Genomic DNA, 20,326 nt, shown 5'->3' on the forward strand with positions numbered 1-20,326 from the left:
ATATATATATATATATATATTTTTTTTTTTTTTTTTTTTTTTTTTTACCAGGGGTGCCAAACTCGGTCCTGGAGGGCCGGTGTCCTGCAAAGTTTATTCCAACCCCAATCAGACACACCTGGGCTAGCGAATCAAGCTCTTACTAGGTATACTAATAACTTCCAGGCAAGTGTGTTGAAGGAGGTTGGAGCTAAACTATGTAGGACACTGGCCATCCAGGACCAAGTTTGGGCATCCCTGTACTTTACTGTACTGTACTGTACTGTACTATACTATACTATACTAATAAATACAAAAATGTACTATTATGTAGGGCTGCACAGTATAACATTTCGGCATCGATATCAAAATGTGTGTGTCCACAATTGTCACATCGCAAGATATGCAATGTTAAGTTGGGATTATAGTCGATCAACAATTAAATATGCATGAGGTTTGTGGATTCATTGCAACGTATAACCCTAACAGAGTGAAACTTTATCATTTGCATGTATTTTAAAGGTTTTTCAAGAAAGTGAAAAGCCTCCGGGCATAATAACATAAAACATTTGTAACTTTATCAAAGAAACGTACTGATTTGTCTCTGCAGTGTTATTTTACATTACTACATTTCTATATTTGAATCCTGTTTGACTCTCTGGAAAACCATAAAGAACGGTTTATTTACTTTTTTCATTGCTCTATTGTAATTTTTAGACATGATTCACTCCCTAAAAAAATAAACCCAACCAATCTGAATGATTTTTCACAAGTAGAGCTATTCTAGCCATATATATATAAAGAGCACAGTGTTTCTATGACTTTCCAATTTATGTCAATATGAAGCATGTAATAGATTGTCAGATGCTAAGCAATCAATGTTTTGCAATTTTTACAAATACTTTATAGCCCTAGGTAAAAAGAGATGCAAAATCTACTTTAAATGACAAGTGTGAAACATACTTTTAACCCAGGGTTAAATCCAGTGTGAAAAGCCCTTAGGAGTGTTTGGAGTGGCTTTAAGTTACAAACAAAATAAGATGTGATCCAGAGATTGACAGTGGTCCTCAAAATGTAGTCTTCATTATTATTATTATTGAGTAAAATACTTTATAATCTCTGATTATGCATAGCAGTCATAATTGGTTTTAGTTACCCTGAAACCCTTGAAATGTAACCACGGTTTTAAGTTTACACTTTAATCGGCTTAGTAGTAAAAGTCGATGTAAACAACACAGATTACTTATACTTGTGTGCCTGTATTGAAACGCTCTCTGTCAATGGACTAATTTCACGAACTTGGACTTGTGGTGATGCTAAATAAGAGTAGACTTGAAGGCATTTTTGTCTCTTGTTTGACTGAATTTTAATACAGACAAAATACAGACAATTATGCACATGAATGCTTGTGTTGCTTTGTAAAGTACAATCCTTTTAAGTTGGTGCAAGTTTTTCTCTTATTAACCTTTATCTTGATCTTCTCTTGAGGGAAAGGCCTGGGTCTGTTTTACATTAAGAGCTTGCAGGAGTAAGACGAGACACAGTTTCACAGCCCTGGAGGAGAAGTGCAGAGAACAATGACCTAGAAAACATGGGTTGAACTCTCTTTATCTAGTAGACATTCCAGACGAGGCAAAGAGGATCACTCACGTTACTAGTTTACAGGCACGTTTATTATTCAGTTCAGTTCAGATCTTTTTTGACAACTGTTTAACAGCTGTATGAGCAAGAAACTTGAAGTGAAACCTTAAAAATAGTTTTGTGGTTGTCAAACTCTGGACCATATGGCGGCCTGTGATGATTCCGTTATTGGTGGTAGAAAAACAAAAACAGACCTAAATTTAAATAAAATATTCGACAAAAATATTGACTCTAATTATTAAATCAGTTATAAAAAAAATGATTATAGGCTGTAAAGCATGTTGTCTTACTTCAAGAACATATATAAAATATTTATGTTAATGTATATGTAATGTTATGTATGTACACTGTAAGTTCCAACAGTCAACTTTATCAAATGAAATGAGTGTAGTTAACGCAAAGTTTACTGAAAGTTAATTCTACTCATTTGAAAAGAAATTTGAACTCAGTGTTGAATATAATGGGTTAATTAAATACCTCAACTCAAATGGTTTGTTGCAATCGGTTTCCTCAGACAGTTTGAGCTGCCTTAACTTATTGTGTTTTACAGTGCTCAGTTGGAGATCAAATTGCTTCATTTACTGAAATGGAATTTAGTTTACACTACTCATTAGGATTAGTTTTTGAACTTAAATGGTTTGTAGCAATCGGTTTACTCAAACATTAACTTGTTGGTTTTTACTGTGTAAGTAAAGGGTAATAGCATTTTTTAAATAGAATACAGAATTTAAACTTGAATATTGTTGGCTTTTAAAGATTAAATAATAGTCAAACTCATTTTAAACGGCAAACTTTTTGAGACAAGATTTGCGTAGATAGATTTGGTTAAAAGTTATGTTTCATTACTTATTTATTGCTTTCTAAAAGCCTATTCACTCTGCACCAACAAACCCCAACATCGCATCTCAGACATTCCACAATCTCGCCAATGTCATTTGAACTTGTTCATTCCGCAAAAACAAGCCCCAGCCAATGGCATCAGGGCGAACACATTGATTCAGCAAAGTTTCGGCTGCCAGTACTCAACACTATCAATTGTCCTGAATGGAATATTTCACCCAGAATTTAATATTACTATTAATTTACTCATCCTTCAATCCCTCATCCCTCAATCCATCCTATATGTTGATTTTTTTTTTCAGTAGAACATTAAGTTACATAATACATTTCATTAGCTGAAATTTTGGTGCTAATAATAATATTAAAGATGTCAGTTATTTCTGGTACAGGCTTAACTTAATTTATAACTTAAAACTTATTATGAAGCAAAGCAATTGCCCTGTTTAAGAAATTTAAAGGTGTGGTCCACTTCGATGTCCTATTTAAACTTTAGTTGATGTGTAATTTAGCTGTGTGAACATGAACAACATCTCTGAAAGTAATACACTTATGCAAAGGGAGACATTAGCTTTTACAGAGTTAGCTTAGCAAAGCCTATAGCAAACAATGTTTGGGAACTACAAAAACTACATCTGGGCTAATGAGATCACTAACCCTTCAAGTTACGGAAATTCACCATGCGCATACACCCTGCACAGCGAAAGAGCGTGGCCAAAGGCGCTGTAATGTTAAAAATCGCTATTTTCACAGAGCTTCTTCTGTTTTTGTATTTGGGCTTCCAAATAACACAACACAAAGAGAGAAGTGCTTACAATTCAATTTTAATTATGTTCCAGAGAATTATAATATATATATATATATATATATATATATATATATATATATATATATATATATATATATATATATATATATATATATAGCTAACATTTGACAAAGGACAGCTTTCAGAATCTCAGTTCAGTGCTGGATTCGCCTAAAACTCCTCCGACCAACGAAGCTGTGGATTGTGAGCCACAACCTGTATTTTATTTGTTAAAATTGATCTATTTCATGCACAGTTACTAGCATTAACGGTATGTTGTAGCGAGGAAGTAAGCAAGGATGTAAACAACGGGAAATACTAACAATTTAGCTACAATTTCATATTTATAAGTCAAACAGCTGTAAACAGCCTCGATCTTAAGCAGCGCTGCAGTGTCTCTCTATGTGGCCGCTTTCCATGCATTCTACATCGCAAATAACAAACTTGCAAAAGATATGACGCTTTATATTACTTACACATGCTTATTCTGAATATATCTGTATATGAAAGACACTTGTCAGATTTTATTTTAGAGAGCAGGTTTGAGGTTCAGCTGTGTGCTGATACGGCTAACAACTCCTCTGTTTACACAGCGCAAAAGCGCATGATTGTAGAGGCATGATCAAATCGCAAATCACAGCACTCACTATGTTGGCTGACCAATCACAGCCTCTTGAGGATGAGCCTTTAAGAGGAACTAGGAAATATGACAGTCGTTTTCATGTTAACAAAGTAGCTGTATATAATCAAAGTAAGATATATAAAAAAATAACTAATAAAATATTTTTCTACAAGTGACACACGAGCACACATTGATTTGCATCTTATAAACATAACCAAGCCTTAACAATACACTGTGGACTACCCCTTTAAAATGATTAAATTCCTGCCTTTTTATTTAAATAAATCACAATTTTATGAATCTCGAAGTTCTACAATTTCAACTAAAATCTTTCAAATTCTACTGAAAAAAAAGGTGGACTGTATTAGGCAGAGTTAATTAAATATCAGCAAATTTACTTTTTGTAAGTGTTACATCACCAAAACAGGTTAGAGAAAAAAAATACGAAAAGAGAATAAAATAATCAACCATTTAAGGAAGATCAACATGCTCTAGCCACAGACTTCCAATCAAGTGACCTCTTGAAGGAGACCACACCATTAGTATAGTTTGAATGCTTACTAGAGGGAAAATCCAGAGCTGTCCATCTCTCACTCCACTTGAATTATTTATAAGAGCTAAAGTTAGGCTTCTCTTTCCACACACTGCCTGCTTCTCTTTTCACATACTCATCTCCTTAATCATGAAGAATTTATTCCCACACCCTGATCACTAACAAGCCCACATATATTGCACATGAAACAGTACTAAGGAGAAAAAAGGACTACAACATCTGTTTTCTAAATAACAGGAGCCATAAAGAATGATACATATATCGAAGGTTCCTTGTGCACAAAGGATTGTAGAAAAAGCAAGTATTTATTATAATGTGCATTTATACATTGAATGAAATATAACAATATTTTTACATAATAGTGGCTAACTTTATTACACAGCCAAAAAATACATATAAATATTCATAAATAAGTTAAAATTATATCACTTTTACCAACTAAAATATATTAGATGTGGGTTCATTGAAGCAATCTAAGCATCTTGAATGTATGGTTATTCATTTTTATAGATTATCTTTCAGTACACAATTTTTCTGCTGTATTTTTTGACACAATTTTGTTTGTTAGAAATGCTAATTTGCTATTGCAGTATTATGAGGGTGGATCTGTTTTTGTGGTCAGCACTATACTTTAATTTTAGACACTTCCTTAAAATTTACCCACAAGTAGTTTCAGTCCTCTGCTCAATTTCATGCCATTACAACACATTAGGTCTACAGTAATTGTGACAATAAAAGTAAATATAAGGCATTATCTTGTAGAAGTAGTATTTATCTTGCACTTCAATGTAATAACATAAATATAATACAAGGAATATTTACGTTCTCTTTAGCTGTAGGCCTAAACGTAATATCAATACTTTAGCTTGTAGTTTTTGTCCTCTTAATTTTGGATCAAAATTCTTTCGGTTTATGTTTATTACTGTGTATATATTGAACTGAAATAACCATTTTAATTCTTGCTTATAACAAAAACATGCATAACAAATAACACCTATAATCACTTGGGTAGTTTCCTTTAAAAGTGTACCTTTGGATGTTCTCACACTAGATGATCTGAATCATCCCTATACATATTTTATTCTCAAAAGTCCAGTTCTTTTGACTAGTATGATAACTCTGAGCCATGCCCAAGCTCTTGTCTGAAAGTTGTTGGATTTTGACACAGTATACATGTACATACCCTGTAGTGTATTTTTTTCTAATGTTTGTAGTAATAGTTAGTTTATAGTATGAATATAGTAAAACCTTAATAAGCTGTGCTTAATTAGGCTGGGGCTAAACCAACATCTATAGAAGACAATCTTGCAACCGTTCTCAAAAAAAAATAATAATGCTATTGCTGCCTATATGACAATACACAAGGCAATACTTTTTTTTAATGGTACGTAATACATACTCTCTTATCTATCTGTAGTAGGCCCTCATGGTGCAGGATGAAATACTTAATTTAGAGTTTTTGATATTATTAGGTTTTAATAGCTCTTATTCATTAATGTTTTTTTCGGCTTAGTCCCTTTATTAATCAGGGGTCGCCACAGCAGAATGAATTGCCAACTTATCCAGCATATGTTTTATGCGGCAGATGCCCTTCCAACCACAACCCAACACTATGGCCAATTTAGCTTATTCAATTCACTTAGAGCGCATTTCTTTGGACTGTGGGGTAAACCGGAGCACCTGGAGAAAACCCACACGAACACAGGGAGAACAATCAAACTCCACACACAAATGCCAACTGACCCAGCTAGGGCTTGAACCAGCAACCTTCTTGCTGTGAGGTGATCATGCTACCCACTGCTGCACCATGACACCCGATAATAGGTCTTATTCTTACCTTATTGATGAACAGGGGTTGTGGCTTGTCCGTTTCATCAAAACAAAAACTTTTTGTGATGTAAGCATGGTGTCAGGCACAGAATGCCAAAGTGCAATGTGAGTGTAAGAGCTAATCTTGTTAGGCAACTGTGCCTAGCATGAGTACATCCTTATTTACCACAGAAGGGTACATTTTTTGTACCCTAGTTACTAATAGTGCGCTAAATGAGGTACAAAGAATATTTCTCTGAGCACTCTGACAAGCTATTTTCCCCTGACAGCATTTAATGGAATATGTAATTGCAAATTACATTGACCCTGGAACAACAAAAATGGTTTCCAATCGTATGAAACAAAACAATAAAATATCTAAGCTGTGGCAGGATGAAAACTGGACAACATCAAAAAGTTATTTGGTCATCTTTCCTTTGATACAAAGTCAGGAGATCTTCAGTCCACAAGATTAAAATCCAAATGCTATCAAAAATACAAGTAGATATTTAGGTTTCTCTTATGCGTGGTATAAAACTTCATTTCTTCTGCCAGTAATGCTAAGAGTTGGCTCGTCATGCACAATGACAGTTCACAAAATTAGTTCAAGAAACATCTGGATGTGATAAAAGGAGTTGAGTCAAACCCATTGCTGGTTTTGTTTAAGGGATGGTGTCGCTGGTGAGCATTGCTGGGCAGAAACAGGGTCAAGTGGGCTCCATGTGCAAAGGAGAAATGGAGACACAGATCGTTCCATTGCTGGCATCAAGGCAGGATCATGTACTTCTAAAACAGGGCTGTCAGGGCAGCTTGGTGTGAGTGGGGTTACTATAACTGATGGAACAGCAAGACTTCTCTCAGGCTGACCCAAATATGGGCCTCTGGCTAGAATATCTTCACCAGGGTTCCCTGTCAGCCCTTGTATCATTGACGGGTGTGCCCGTTTTTCCCTGCGGTGCCGGAAGACAAGAATGAGAACCACAAGAATGACAATCAGGAGGAGGCAGGCTAGAAGTGGCAGGATGATGAGCAGGGGATCAGATGCAGGTCTTGGAAAAGATTCCATCCTCACTAAAGTATTTTTTGGGAAGGGGTCCAGCTTGCCCATTGTGGTACGGGGCACATGTGGAACCGCAGATCTATTTCTTGTGTGGTTCCCCCAATGCTTTCGAGGTTTCAGTTTTGAAGCAGTCCTGTGTGGTCTACTTGTTGGATCTATATGAGATGGAGGGTACATGGGTGACATATTATTTGTTGTTATGTTGAAAGTTGGCAGCTTGGTTGGCTCTAAAAGTATATGCTTCCCTGTAATGGGATCAAATGGTAATACTAAGTACACAAACTCGCCCATGGCAGGCTGAACATTGGCAGCCGTCAAAAGGAAAACAAATGAGTCATTAAGTGGATGGACCGTTGTGACGTTGTGCCTGGCTGCTGTTGTGTTGCTATAAATGGCATGGAAGTTTATGTTTTCTACAATAGCCACTCTCCCCTGTTCCACATCCCGAAATGAAAAGGACTGGACTGAGTGAGGGGCTCCTCCGCGGTCAAATGTGACTTTGACTAGTTTGCCATGTTTAGGTGGCTCAAGGATTTCAAAGATGGGATCGCTAGCACTAAGGGAAGCCAATTCTGTTGCATCCAGGACGTCCTTTCTTAGCTTCACTGGGATGCCATCTGGGATCCTGACATGCTCTCCGATGTGAATCAGTGGCCTGACTGTGATGTTTACCACCTGGTTGGTCAGGTTACTCTCAGATGTAAAGACTGTGAACTCAAAGCTGTCTTGAGAGGATGATAGATCAGTCATGTGATAAAATACTCTGCCGGTGTGCAAGTCCTCTTGCTCAAAGTGTGTGACAGACTCTTCCATAACCATGATACTCCCATGATTTGGTTGGGCGGTAACTAAATATCTAATGGATGCATCCCTCTCGTTGGTGACTGCGGCCAGGTGCTCAAATGTCAAAGTCACTGTGGTCTGACCTTGCAACAGAGTCAGTCCAGTGTTGTTGACCACACTGATGGTGATATTCTCAACCTCTATGCTGAACAACTTGTAAAGTGGTCTGTGGAATCCATCAGTAATACTGAAGTAAATGACCCCGGATGAGAGTTCCCCTTGTTGCACAAAATGCACCTTTCCATGATTTACATCAGCCTGGGTGAAATTCAGTGTAGACTTGTTAAGTTGACCCTCCAAAGCAAGGAAGCCATTTTTAGGCCTGCTGATTACAGTATAGTAAATCTCCTCAGGTGGAGTGTCTTGGTCCTCCACGTAAAGGTTCTCAGTGTCCAAAATCACAGTGTCCCCTTTGACCACTTTGAGTCTAGGGGATCCTGTCTTGAGCACAGGAGGTCGGTCATTAACAGGGGTCACAGTAATATTAAATATTTCAGATATCATGTTATCTGCTTTCTGGGGACGTTGAGCAAGCTTTCCTTTGGGGTTTAGCCACACGTTAAAAGTGAAGTTATCATGAGTGGTCTCCGAGTCGTCATGCACATATATGATTCCATGCTTGTGGAGGTTGATTTGAGAGAACTTTGGTCTTTCATGCGTCAGATTCTTTTCCCCTACAACAATTGTACCATGGTGGGGTGGAGAGATGATTTCATACCAGACCTCATAGAAATTGCGTTCATCTTCATCTAACATTCCCAAAAGGTTGGAGCCATCCAATTTTGATTTATCAATGAGAACACTGCTACCCTCAGCGACAACAGCTCCTGAATAACAAATATGAATGCATTTATAAAAACATTGATAGCATAAAGGCAATCATATTAAATTAACTAAGCAGATGATAAATTTTACCAGAAATAAAACAAATTACCTGTATTTGCATGCAGTGCACTCCTATGCTCCTGATCAGTGTTTTCATAAGAGATGTGGATATTAAAGGTGTGAGGTTGAAGGAAGGCTGGAGGGCAGGATGCTGTGAAGGTAAAGGAATCTGTAGCAGCCCATGCAACAGGTTTAGTCTGTGCATACAGCACAGCACTTTCTTTCACCTGAAATAAAACAGTATTTGGATTGTTTTTGAGTGAGAATGATCACATAAATGACATTTAAATGGGCCATGAACTGCCTTTTTAAAACCATGTACTGGTCTTTAACGTTAACTTTAATTTTACATTAAAACTGTAAACATAAGTATTTTATTTTCTGGTTTAAAACCTCTATTCAGAACACTCCATTTTAATAGACTTTACTGTTTGTAGGCTTAGGCCCAATCCCAATTCTATTTTTGTACCCCTACACCCTTCCCCTTGGCACTTAAAAGTCTGAAGGGGAAGGGCTTCAAAATTTACCCCTAGGAATTGGGACAGTACTACAGCACCTGCACACAACATCATATGTCATCGCGATCTCTTGCTTCATTTGAGATCAGACTATCACGCCTGCTGTAGTTATTTCAGTTGTGTTATTTTTTGATATGTATCTTCAGGAAATCACTGAAGGCATATATTATGTTATTATTACAATCTAATGTGACAGTAAGCTTGTAACTATACTGCGCATTTACACAGTGGCCATTTTTATCTATGTAAACATACGAAAACAACACTAACATTATAGCAGACACTATAAAAAGCGCATTAACAGCCACTAGACATTTCTGACAGGGTATTCAAGTGTCATTGAGTGACAATGTTGTGGGACTTTGATACAGGAGTTAATATTAGGGGTTATAGATAGTGAAATTTAGCATTTTTTATTTTAGCATTTTGTTTTTTAAAAGCATGACAGTAAAACATGAACGCGGTTATGAATATATTAAAACATTAGCTTATTTGTTGTAAAAATATGTAATAAAGACAAAAAAATACTATTTTTTGGATCTCCTTACTTCCGGGTTTAGCTATGTTGCTATTGTGGCTGGTGTTATTTTCTTGTTGGCTTAGTCCCTTTATTAATCCAGGGTCGCCACAGCGGAATGAACCGCCAACTTATCCAGCAAGTTTTTACGCAGCGGATGCCCTTCCAGCCACAACCCATCTCTGGGAAACATCCACACACACACACTCATACGCTTCAGACAATTTACCCTACCCAATTCACCTGTACCACATGTCTTGGGACTGTGGGGGAAACCGGAGCACCTGGAGGAAACCCACGCGAAGGCAGGGAGAACATGCAAACTCTACACAGAAACGCCAACTAAGCCGAGGTTTGAACCAGCAACCCAGCAACCTTCTTGCTGTGAGGCGACAGCACTACCTACTGCACCACTGCCTCGCTCTGTACCTGATGTATTCTGGGAAATTTTGGTTTCGAGTGTGGTCCTGAAAAATGTTTGTTCAAAGGGCTATTCACCCCTTCCCCTTAGCCCTACGCTTTCATGTTAAAGAGAATTGGGACACCCCTACCCCTTGACGTGAAAGCGCAAAAACAAAGGTAGGGGTAAAGGAAAGGGCTAAGGTGTAGAATTGGAATTGGGCCTTAACCTAACTCCCACTGTTATGATTTGTGTATATTTGAAACTTTTCATTGCTTTAAAGATTAATTCCATTAAGAACAGTTGTGTGCCCACTAATGTAAACTACATGTACGTTTGACGTCCTTTATAGAGGGACATAGAAGTGATTTCAGATAAAGACACATAACCACTGCTCATATTTCATCAAACGATTTGTATTAACAGACAAAGCAGTTTAATAGTTTGGTAAATAGTTACAATCGTGCGGTGGAAAATTAAAGTCAGATCCAGTATAGTCGACATACATTGTTTTTGTTTTCTAACTTTTTGTAAATCCAACATCAAATTGTGCCTTGATTTTTAATGTATCTGCGGTAAAATATATTTTTAAAAAGACCAGGTTTTTCCTTCTGAAAATTTATTAAAAATAACATTTATCCACTCCTTCCAGATGTTGGACTAGGAGGACTTGGCATGGCAGAGCATCTTGTTTTGTTTTCTGAGCCATGTTTATTGTTTGGTTTCTGCATAGCTCTATATTTGACTCTCTTGCTATTTCCATATTACCACATAAATAGGTGGGCTAATCTGGAAGAGATGCAGAAGCAGGCACTGATCTTCTTCTGTAAAGGATCTACTGTATCTTGATCTATTGCTTAACAAAGTAGCAGATTCCTTTTCAGATGTCTTTATGCCAAACTGGCTTTAATATAAAGCTTAAAGTCTGAGTAAGTTTTGAGCTACAAGACTTACCAATTTTGTTTACTATAATGAACTCTTCATGTCAACATTTTTTTTTTTTAAATCATGAAAATTTTGATTTCTAAGTTTGTGACTTTGTGACTTAAGCTGTTGTGAGAAGTAGAGAAACAGAGATAGTATCTAAAAAAAGATCTCAATAATACCATAGTCTGGGTGAAAGTCGAGATTTCTTGTGTGGAATTTTCTGCTTGTTTCCAGATTAGGCTTCCCAATCTTGGAGGTGAAGTTACTGTGTAGATGATGGTGCGATTGCCATGAATATCATCATAGTCATTTGTGAGAATCAGCAGCTCATCTTCCGAAATTAACTTTGAAGAACCTGTAGAATAAGACAGGAGATGCATTTCTATATATCACACAGAAAACAGTATGCTAGTCTAAGCTTCACTTCCTACAAGCTGGGCCAGCTGCTGCAGTCTGCTACAGCATCTGGTCTTTTGGCTAATCTACCTCTTCATGTGAAAGACACCCTAAATATCCACTTCCTACCAACAAATGTAAGGGTTTTATCTTTGAAAACAAAATATGTTCTACTAGAAAGGAACAATTTAGGTTTAAGTTGAGAAAGCAACAGGAAAAAGGCTGAAAAAACAAACCTGGGAAAACTCTGAGCTCCTTATTTTTCTCTAAGCTAATGATCAGAGATTGGGCTGTAATGCTGAAGATTTGCCTTGGAGCGAAGTTCAAACCATCATTGACTTGAAAGTGAAATCCTCCAGACATAGCACCTGTCAAAATATACATATCACAAAGTTACTGAGAGGTAAAGCTAAACGAGTTCTCAAACTGCATGAGCAGTTCCGTATTGACAACTGAAAGATAATTTATCAGGTAAACTAACCATTATGTACAAACACCAGCTGGCCATGACTGATATGCTCTTGGGTGAAGTTCAGAACTGGCCTAGAGGGGGCATTCTTCAGGGCCAAATGCCCATTATTTGGTGGAGTGATGATGAATTCTAGGCTCTCAGGAGGAGAATCTGGATCCTCCGCACTGAGGTCTTCATTAGTTATTTGTGTCACAGAACCTTCCCATACCTTATAAAAGAAATGAGATGCTGTAATGTAGCGTGAGCTGTAACATTATTACTGTATTAACTTTTTTAAACAGCAGCAGCTAATTCATGTTAACTGAGCCTCCTGCTGGTAGAACTGGGCATTTGAAGTCTATGCCTCCTCACAAATAAAGCTGATTTCACTAGGAATCTTTGAAATAATCTTTCCATGATTAAATTATTCCAGCAATTTTATTTGGGACTGCAAGTAAAGCAAACTGTACTGGGCATCTGAAAAGTTAACTTGTTTATTATTTATCTGCTTGCACATACTGATGGGTTTGAATTAGTTAAGGCAGTTCAAAGGTACACTTTTTTTAGGTACTAATATGTATGTACCGCCACAGTGAAAGCACTTGTGCCTTTATTTCTAAGATTGTATATGTGTAAGGTACATACTATCGTAAACTTTAAAACATTTACCTTGAGAATCCTGTTGACAGTTATAATTGGAGATTCATCATTTATGGGTGTTATGTCGACATAAACCACAAAAGGCAAACTTTGCTTCCGAATATCTGTATCATTGGCCACCACTGTAAAATTATCAGCCACTGTCTCACTTCCATCATGGACATAGAAAATGAACCCTTGTTCAGCCTATAGCAACACAAAAAATACAGTGTGGTTATTTACCATACATTTTATAAATACACTTGTACTATTATATATTTTATTAATATACATAAAATGTATTAAATGTATATGTTAAGGGATATCATAAAATGTTATGCTGTGTTCACACCAGATTTAATTAACAAACAAGTTCAATAAAACAATTTATAAAAAATAAAACAACCAAGGAAGAAAATGAAAGAACTCTAAAAGCAGCTCAAATATTCAGGAATAAAACGTGTTGCAGTCGTTGGTCATTTGAGACTCCTTTATAACATTAGTCCCGCAAGACTCCCTCTTGCTTTCACAAAAAGTTTTTTTTTTTATCTTTTATATCCGTTATTAATAGCCTATTTAAGTTTTAATGGGGCTTATAGACTATTTTTTTCAGTGCATACATTGACTGCTCCATCAAATACACGGCATATACATACTTGTCTTATTTGTGTTTAATTCGATAGAATGATAAACAAAGACATGCGCATTTTTTAGAAAATAACCTATTTATTTAATTTAAAAATATGTTAGGCCTATATTTATTTATATAGGCTATTAACATTTATTCTATTTATTTAAACTAGCCTATATTAAATTAAATTACAATCTGTATTTTACCATTCGTTTTGGCCTAAAAAAATTATTGAACAGTTTATTAATAACTTATCAAAGAACATTTTACTGAGCTCAGTGAAAAGTTTTAGGTCAAATAGGTTATTTATTATTAGAGCAATAGGCTATTGCCGACTCGCCGCAGTCATGTCTAAAATGAAACTTATCAAAAAACAATAAACGCATAGCCTATGCCAAGAGCAACATTGTGTTAGATCTTAGCAAATACAAATGTGACACTGTTGGTTAATTTTGTGATGATTAGACCTGATCGAAGTTGCACCGCGCTCAACTAAACAAAAACATGGAAAACTTCACCACATAGTCACATGCGTGCGGCAAGTCCTCCATCCGCCTCCCTCCTGAAAGAATCTTAGAGCATCATTAGCCCCTTTCACACAGTGATACCGGTAAATATCTGGAAAATTTCCGGAACGACTTTACCGGTATATTGAAAAAAGCGCTGTTCACACAGGCGAGGACGTTACGGAAATTTTCCGGAAAAGAGCATTCACACATCCATTCCAAAATACCGGTAAATTCTGACATCATTTACCACAAATGAGCTTTAAACGGCTGCGCTTGTATTTGTAAACATTTGACTAAATTACAAACTCTATGGATGATCAATATTGTGAACAACTTTCGCAGGATCACTTTCACATGTCGAGATGTTCATAATATGTGCGTGTGCTGGCGCTCATAGGCTGTTTCACAGGCACACGCAAAGCTTGAAGGTAAACAAACAACGGCTTATCATAAGCATCTCATCGATGATTATTTACACAGTTGGCATAAAGAAGAACATATAAACGTGATCTGACTAACTTCTAGCAGCTAAATGTGTCTGGAAAAATATTCAAAGGTTTTTATTCTCACAAACCGCGCGGACGTAAATGCGTCTGACTGTTGTGATTGGCTAAAGCAGACGTCTCACGTCAGCACGTTCTAGACGTGCACGCGCTTATTACGGTAATCTTCCTTCTGCATTCACACAGCGCAGCATTCCGGCAAATTGCCGGTAACGTTACAACTTCTCTTTCCGGAAAATAGCCAGAACGAATTTACCGGTATTTTCAAAAAGGACCTGTTCACACATACAACCTTTCCGGAAAATTGCCGGCAATTTTCCGGAAAGGTCTGTATGTGTGAAAGGGGCTACCCTTTCTTCTGTGCATGGATAAATATAATTTCATTTGCTTTCATCCATGTATATTATATCCATTTTGCAGCAGTCCCGCAGGCCGAGGATAACGGCATGAACCCAGTCACCTTCAAATCCTGTCCCTTGCTGCACTGTCACATTGAATCATTTCAGTGTCAGCGCCTATTTAGCTGTAGGAGCGTGGTGATTTGCATTGGTTTGAATTATTATTCAAGATCAAACGTCATGCAAATGCAGTAGGTTATTAAATAAGTAAAAAAATCTGCTGAATTAAAGGTTATTAAATATCTTTAGATTTGGTTAAATTATAATAATCAAATATTATATATATATATAAACGTAACACTGCCACGCCCCAACGCGATAGTATCGTGTATCGACGATCTCACAGGGGCATAATATATGGCGATCTAAAAATTTTGTGTATCGCCCAACACTAATGGAGGCTGAACAACATCGATTCGTTTGGAGCAGTGTCTGAGTCCACTAGATCCTTTCAGAGGTGCACCCAGCTCTGTAAGCTCATAAACTTCTCCAGAAACTTAACCTGGATAATGGAAGCAGGAGGATTTTTCCCTTGGACACCAACAACAGGCACTACATCATAAGCCCCTTTCACACAGTGATACCGGTAAATATCTGGAAAATTTCCGGAACGACTTTACCGGTATATTCAAAAAAGCGCTGTTCACACAGGCGAGGACGTTACGGAAATTTTCCGGAAAAGAGCATTCACACATCCATTCCAAAATACCGGTAAATTCTGACATCATTCACCACAAATGAGCTTTAAACGGCTGCGCTTGTATTTGTAAACATTTGACTAAATTACAAACTCTGTGGATGATCAATATTGTGAACAACTTTCGCAGGATCACTTTCGCATGTCGAGATGTTCATAATATGTGCGTGTGCAGGCGCTCACAGGCACACGCAAAGCTTGAAGGTAAACAAACAACGGCTTATCATAAGCATCTCATCGATGATTATTTACACAGTTGGCATTAAGAAGAACATATAAACGTGATCTGACTAACTTCTAGTAGCTTAATGTGTCTGGAAAAATATTCAAAGGTTTTTATTCTCACAAACCGCGCGGACGTAAATGCGTCTGACTGTTGTGATTGGCTAAAGCAGACGTGCACGCGCTTATTACGGCATTCTTCCTTCTGCGTTCACACAGCGCAGCATTCCGGCAAATTGCCGGTAATGTTACAACTTTTCTTTCCGGAAAATAGCCAGAACGAATTTGCCGGTATTTTCAAAAAGGACCTGTTCACACATACAACCTTTCTGTATGTGTGAAAGGGTCTATAATCACCACCAATGGGAGCATGCTCCTGATTGGTTAATGCGGCACGAATGTCCGCTGAAGTTCAGATTTTCGAACTCGAGCGTTTCACGCAAAACATGCGATACGTACGTTAAGCACGTCGATCCCGAACTCGCGCTGATCATTCGCACTAATCACGCCGCAGGATGTCTATTCGCGCCTTTGCAATGACTTAACATGTAAATCACTCGCGCTTGATGCTTCTTCCACATCTGGTGTGAACACAGTATTAGACAATGGCAGCAGCAGACTGATGCAAAACAAATGAATGGCTCCTGGTAACACTTTGAGGACTTTTAAAGCAAAATGACTGGCCCTTTTAAGAGACTGCACTTTATAATACCTCGAAATATTGTCAGGAGCAGTTGTTATTAATTTTGATTTTTCTCTATGTTTTAGTACTCTCTAACTGCCAGTAACTGTAGACTTGCATTTTATGAAATACAGTATCCCCTTAAAAGTGTTTAAAGGTGAAACTCACTTGAGCTCTTGTGAAAGATGGAATAGGTACACCAGGGATTCTTGAATGCTCAATTCGACCATGATGGGGCCCCTCGGTTACAAGATAGAAGATTTGGAGGCCTTGAAAGTGTTGGTTGACGACTTTGATAATGTTCTGAGTGAGAGCTTTAGAGGAACCCTCTATGAGGGTCATATTGGACACCTCTAGTGGGATGTGCAGGGGGATAATGTCCACTACTACTATAAGACCATTTCAAGAGTTCACACTTAGCTGATGATTTACAAAGCTTATTTGGCATGCTGTCCCGGGAGAGAGCCCCGAGCTCAAGGGCTCCTCGAGCCCGGGGCTTCCTCCCGTTGGCAGAGCAAGAAGGGAGCCTGAGCTCGGTGGATCTCAGAACTCCCCTGCCGCTGTAGCTAAGGGAACGTAAGGAATTAGACCAGCTTGATTGTTAAGTATGTTGAATGTCTTTGGATGGTGGGAGGAAACCGGAGAGCCCGGGGAAAACCCACGCGGACACGGGAAGGACATACAAACTCCCCACAGAAACACTCACCGGTCCTATCGAACTAGAACCGGCAGTATTCTTGCTGTGTGGTTCACAGTGCTAACCACTGGACCGCCGTGCCGCCCAATTACAGGTAAAGGAGGAGAATAGGGGAGGAGGGGGGTTTCTTCCAAACGAAGATAAAGTGAACTGGAAACTTAGACTATTTATGGTGCCTTAGGGCTCATATGATTGGAAGATTAGTGATTAGCAAATGCGAGACTGGACGTGATAAATCATAAGCACGTGATCCTCTCGAAATTAGTTTATGAATAAACTTCACTTCAAGAGTTCACACTTAGCTGATGATTTACAAAGCTTATTTGGCATGCTGTCCCGGGAGAGAGCCCCGAGCTCAAGGGCTCCTCGAGCCCGGGGCTTCCTCCCGTTGGCAGAGCAAGAAGGGAGCCTGAGCTCGGTGGATCTCAGAACTCCCCAAAATGCAGAATTAATCGCTCGGGACAGCAGCCGCGTATTCGAAGAAAAAACCCCCCAAAAGGCAGGAAATTTAGAGCTATATCCGGCTGCTGGATATAATAGAAGAAAAGAGGTTAAATGCATGGGCATTAATTAGATAGGATTAATAAGGGTGAAAAGAGGATTCTAATAACTCTTGCTGGAGTTAGAGTTTGAAGGAACCCCTGCGGGGGTCATGGTTTTCGGGGTTAAGAAGAAGGGGAGAATAGGTGGTTTGAAGCAGTGAAAGAGAACTTTGAGTGAATCTTGTGGGAGTTGGAGCTCTAAGTGACCCCTGCGGGGGCCAGAGTAGAGTGAAGGTATGGAGCAGAGAGTGGAGGAGAGTAGCTCTTACGAAAGATGGAGCTTTGTGAGAGTTTGAGTTTAGAGCAGCCTCTGCGGAGGTTAGAGCTTGAGGGTAGGGTGTAGATAGGAGTGACCTCTGCGGAGGTTAGAGCTTGAGGGTAGGGAGTAGATAGGAGCGACCTCTGCGGAGGTTTGAGCTTGAAGGTAGGGTGTAGATAGGAGCGACCTCTGCGGAGGTTTGAGCTTGAAGGTAGGGTGTAGATAGGAGCGACCTCTGCGGAGGTTTGAGCTTGAAGGTAGGGTGTAGATAGGAGTGACCTCTGCGGAGGTTTGAGCTTGAGGATAGGGTGTAGATAGGAGTGACCTCTGCGGAGGTTAGAGCTTGAGGGTAGGGAGTAGATAGGAGCGACCTCTGCGGAGGTTTGAGCTTGAAAGTAGGGTGTAGATAGGAGTGACCTCTGCGGAGGTTTGAGCTTGAGGATAGGGTGTAGATAGGAGTGACCTCTGCGGAGGTTAGAGCTTGAGGGTAGAGAGTAGATAGGAGCGACCTCTGCGGAGGTTTGAGCTTGAAGGTAGGGTGTAGATAGGAGTGACCTCTGCGGAGGTTTGAGCTTGAGGGTAGGGTGTAGATAGGAGCGACCTCTGCGGAGGTTTGAGCTTGAAGGTAGGGTGTAGATAGGAGTGACCTCTGCGGAGGTTTGAGCTTGAGGGTAGAGTGTAGATAGGAGTGACCTCTGCGGAGGTTTGAGCTTGAGGGTAGAGTGTAGCTAGGAGCGACCTCTGCGGAGGTTTGAGCTTGAAGGTAGGGTGTAGATAGGAGTGACCTCTGCGGAGGTTTGAGCTTGAGGGTAGGGTGTAGATAGGAGTGACCTCTGCGGAGGTTTGAGCTTGAGGGTAGAGTGTAGCTGGGAGGAGCAATGAGTGGAAGAGAGTAACTCTTGTGAGAGTTGGAGCTTGAAGCGACCTCTGTGGAGGTCAGAGCTTGGGGGTAGAGTGTAGATAGGGGGAGATAGGTAGCAGTGAGTGGAAGAGAGTAACTCTTGTGAGAGTTGGAGCTCTGAGCGACCTTTGTGGAGGTCAGAGCTTGAGGGTAGATTGCGGATAGGAGGAGATAGATATCAGTGAGTGGGAAAGAGGATTTGGATAACTCTTGCGAGAGATTGGGGCTCGGAGCGACCCCTGTGGGGGTCAGAGCTAGAGGGTGAGTCATAAGGAGAAGAGAGGTAGTTGAAGTAGAGTGAAGAAGTTTTAGCTTGAGCGGACCCCTGCGGGGTTTGGAGCTTGGAGAAAGAGTCTAGGCGGAAAAAGAATAGGTAACATCGTGAAGAAGAAAGGACTGTGGCCGCTATGGCCGAATCCTGCGAGAGTTGGAGCTCAAGGGGGCCCCTTCGGGTGTCTGAAGAGTCTAGACAGTAGAAACAAGATCATTAGAGGTAGAGTGTAAAATAGATTAGTTGGGAGTGGAGTGTAGAGAAGAAAGGAACGAGAGGCTGAAAAGTAGGGTTATAAGGATAAAAGATTTGGAAAAGTTGGAAGAAGGGAACAAGCACAAATATAATACATATGTACAAACGCAGTAAATGCGCAAAGAACATGTGGATACAAACGTCTGCATCTGTAAATAGCTATTGGTGATTGCAGAAGATGCTGACTGCAATGGCCCTTGAGGGAGTCCTTGGCAAACATGTAAGGGTGCCATGGGTGGACAATTGGGCTTCTGCGGGGTTTGGTTTGGATGACTCTTGCGAGAGTCGAGGCTCTGTTAGACACCTTTTTTTTTTTTTTTTTTTTTTTTTTTTTTTTTTTTTTGAGTTGGAGCCGTGTGAGGAGGTGCTTGGGGATTGGTTAAAGCCTGTTGGGCTTTCTTGAGGTGGTATTTACTGAGACGTATATAAGATTTGAAAACTTCAGAAGACCAGCGACCAAGGGTCTGGATCTGATGGTGTGAGAGCCCGTTGTAGTGGCTGCGCCAATCCTGAATGAGTGGCTGGAAAAGGGCTCTGGGAAAAAACCTGATAGGCGAAAGATTTCTTTAAGGTGTTTTTGAAACCAGAATCGAGATACTGGACGGTTAGCGTCATCAGTAAAAAGCGGGGCCAGTGGGTTAGCCTCTTGAGATTTTCTAGGCTAAGAGGGTTTGGAATGGGCGTGTAGGTGAAGGAATATTGAAAATGAGGATAGAGTGTCCTCTCTGGAATTAATCTGTTTTGCTTGTTTGATAAGGAAAGAGATAGTTTCCCTGTCTTGCAAAGCTAGATCTGAGATGGTGGGGTGGAGTAGAGGGTTAAATTTGGATGTAACTGTTAATTCAGAACATTTAAGAAACCCCCCAAAAAATGC

At 39.2% G+C, this 20,326-nt stretch overlaps 1 protein-coding gene across 1 annotated transcript; it reads right to left on the reverse strand.

The window, feature by feature from the left end:
• Window positions 1-3,766: 3,766 nt before the first annotated feature.
• cspg4bb (chondroitin sulfate proteoglycan 4bb) lies at window positions 3,767-19,802 on the reverse strand. Its single transcript, XM_073914407.1, has 7 exons — window positions 16,696-19,802; window positions 12,916-13,092; window positions 12,277-12,475; window positions 12,032-12,163; window positions 11,579-11,754; window positions 9,087-9,264; window positions 3,767-8,979 (listed from the first exon to the last, which is right to left on the reverse strand). Exons 1-7 carry the CDS (start codon window positions 16,867-16,869, stop codon window positions 6,890-6,892), a joined length of 3,126 nt encoding a protein of 1,041 aa, XP_073770508.1. The 5' UTR covers window positions 16,870-19,802; the 3' UTR covers window positions 3,767-6,889.
• Between the last annotated feature and the right edge of the window lie 524 nt (window positions 19,803-20,326).

This window comes from Danio rerio, chromosome 10 (genome assembly GCF_049306965.1).
Source record: "Danio rerio strain Tuebingen ecotype United States chromosome 10, GRCz12tu, whole genome shotgun sequence".
Classification (NCBI taxonomy): Eukaryota; Metazoa; Chordata; class Actinopteri; order Cypriniformes; family Danionidae; genus Danio; species Danio rerio.

What these genes read in the sequence shown, in the direction of transcription:
- cspg4bb (XM_073914407.1), bottom strand. Translation starts at nt 16,869, where the DNA reads ATGACCCTCATAGAGGGTTCCTCTAAAGCTCTCACTCAGAACATTATC. An exon ending in CGACTTTCACCCAGACTATG is followed by an intron (nt 9,265 to 11,578) that starts GTATTATTGAGA and finishes GTTTTATTTCAG; the next exon opens with GTGAAAGAAAGTGCTGTGCT. An exon ending in TGCACTGCATGCAAATACAG is followed by an intron (nt 8,980 to 9,086) that starts GTAATTTGTTTT and finishes TTTGTTATTCAG; the next exon opens with GAGCTGTTGTCGCTGAGGGT.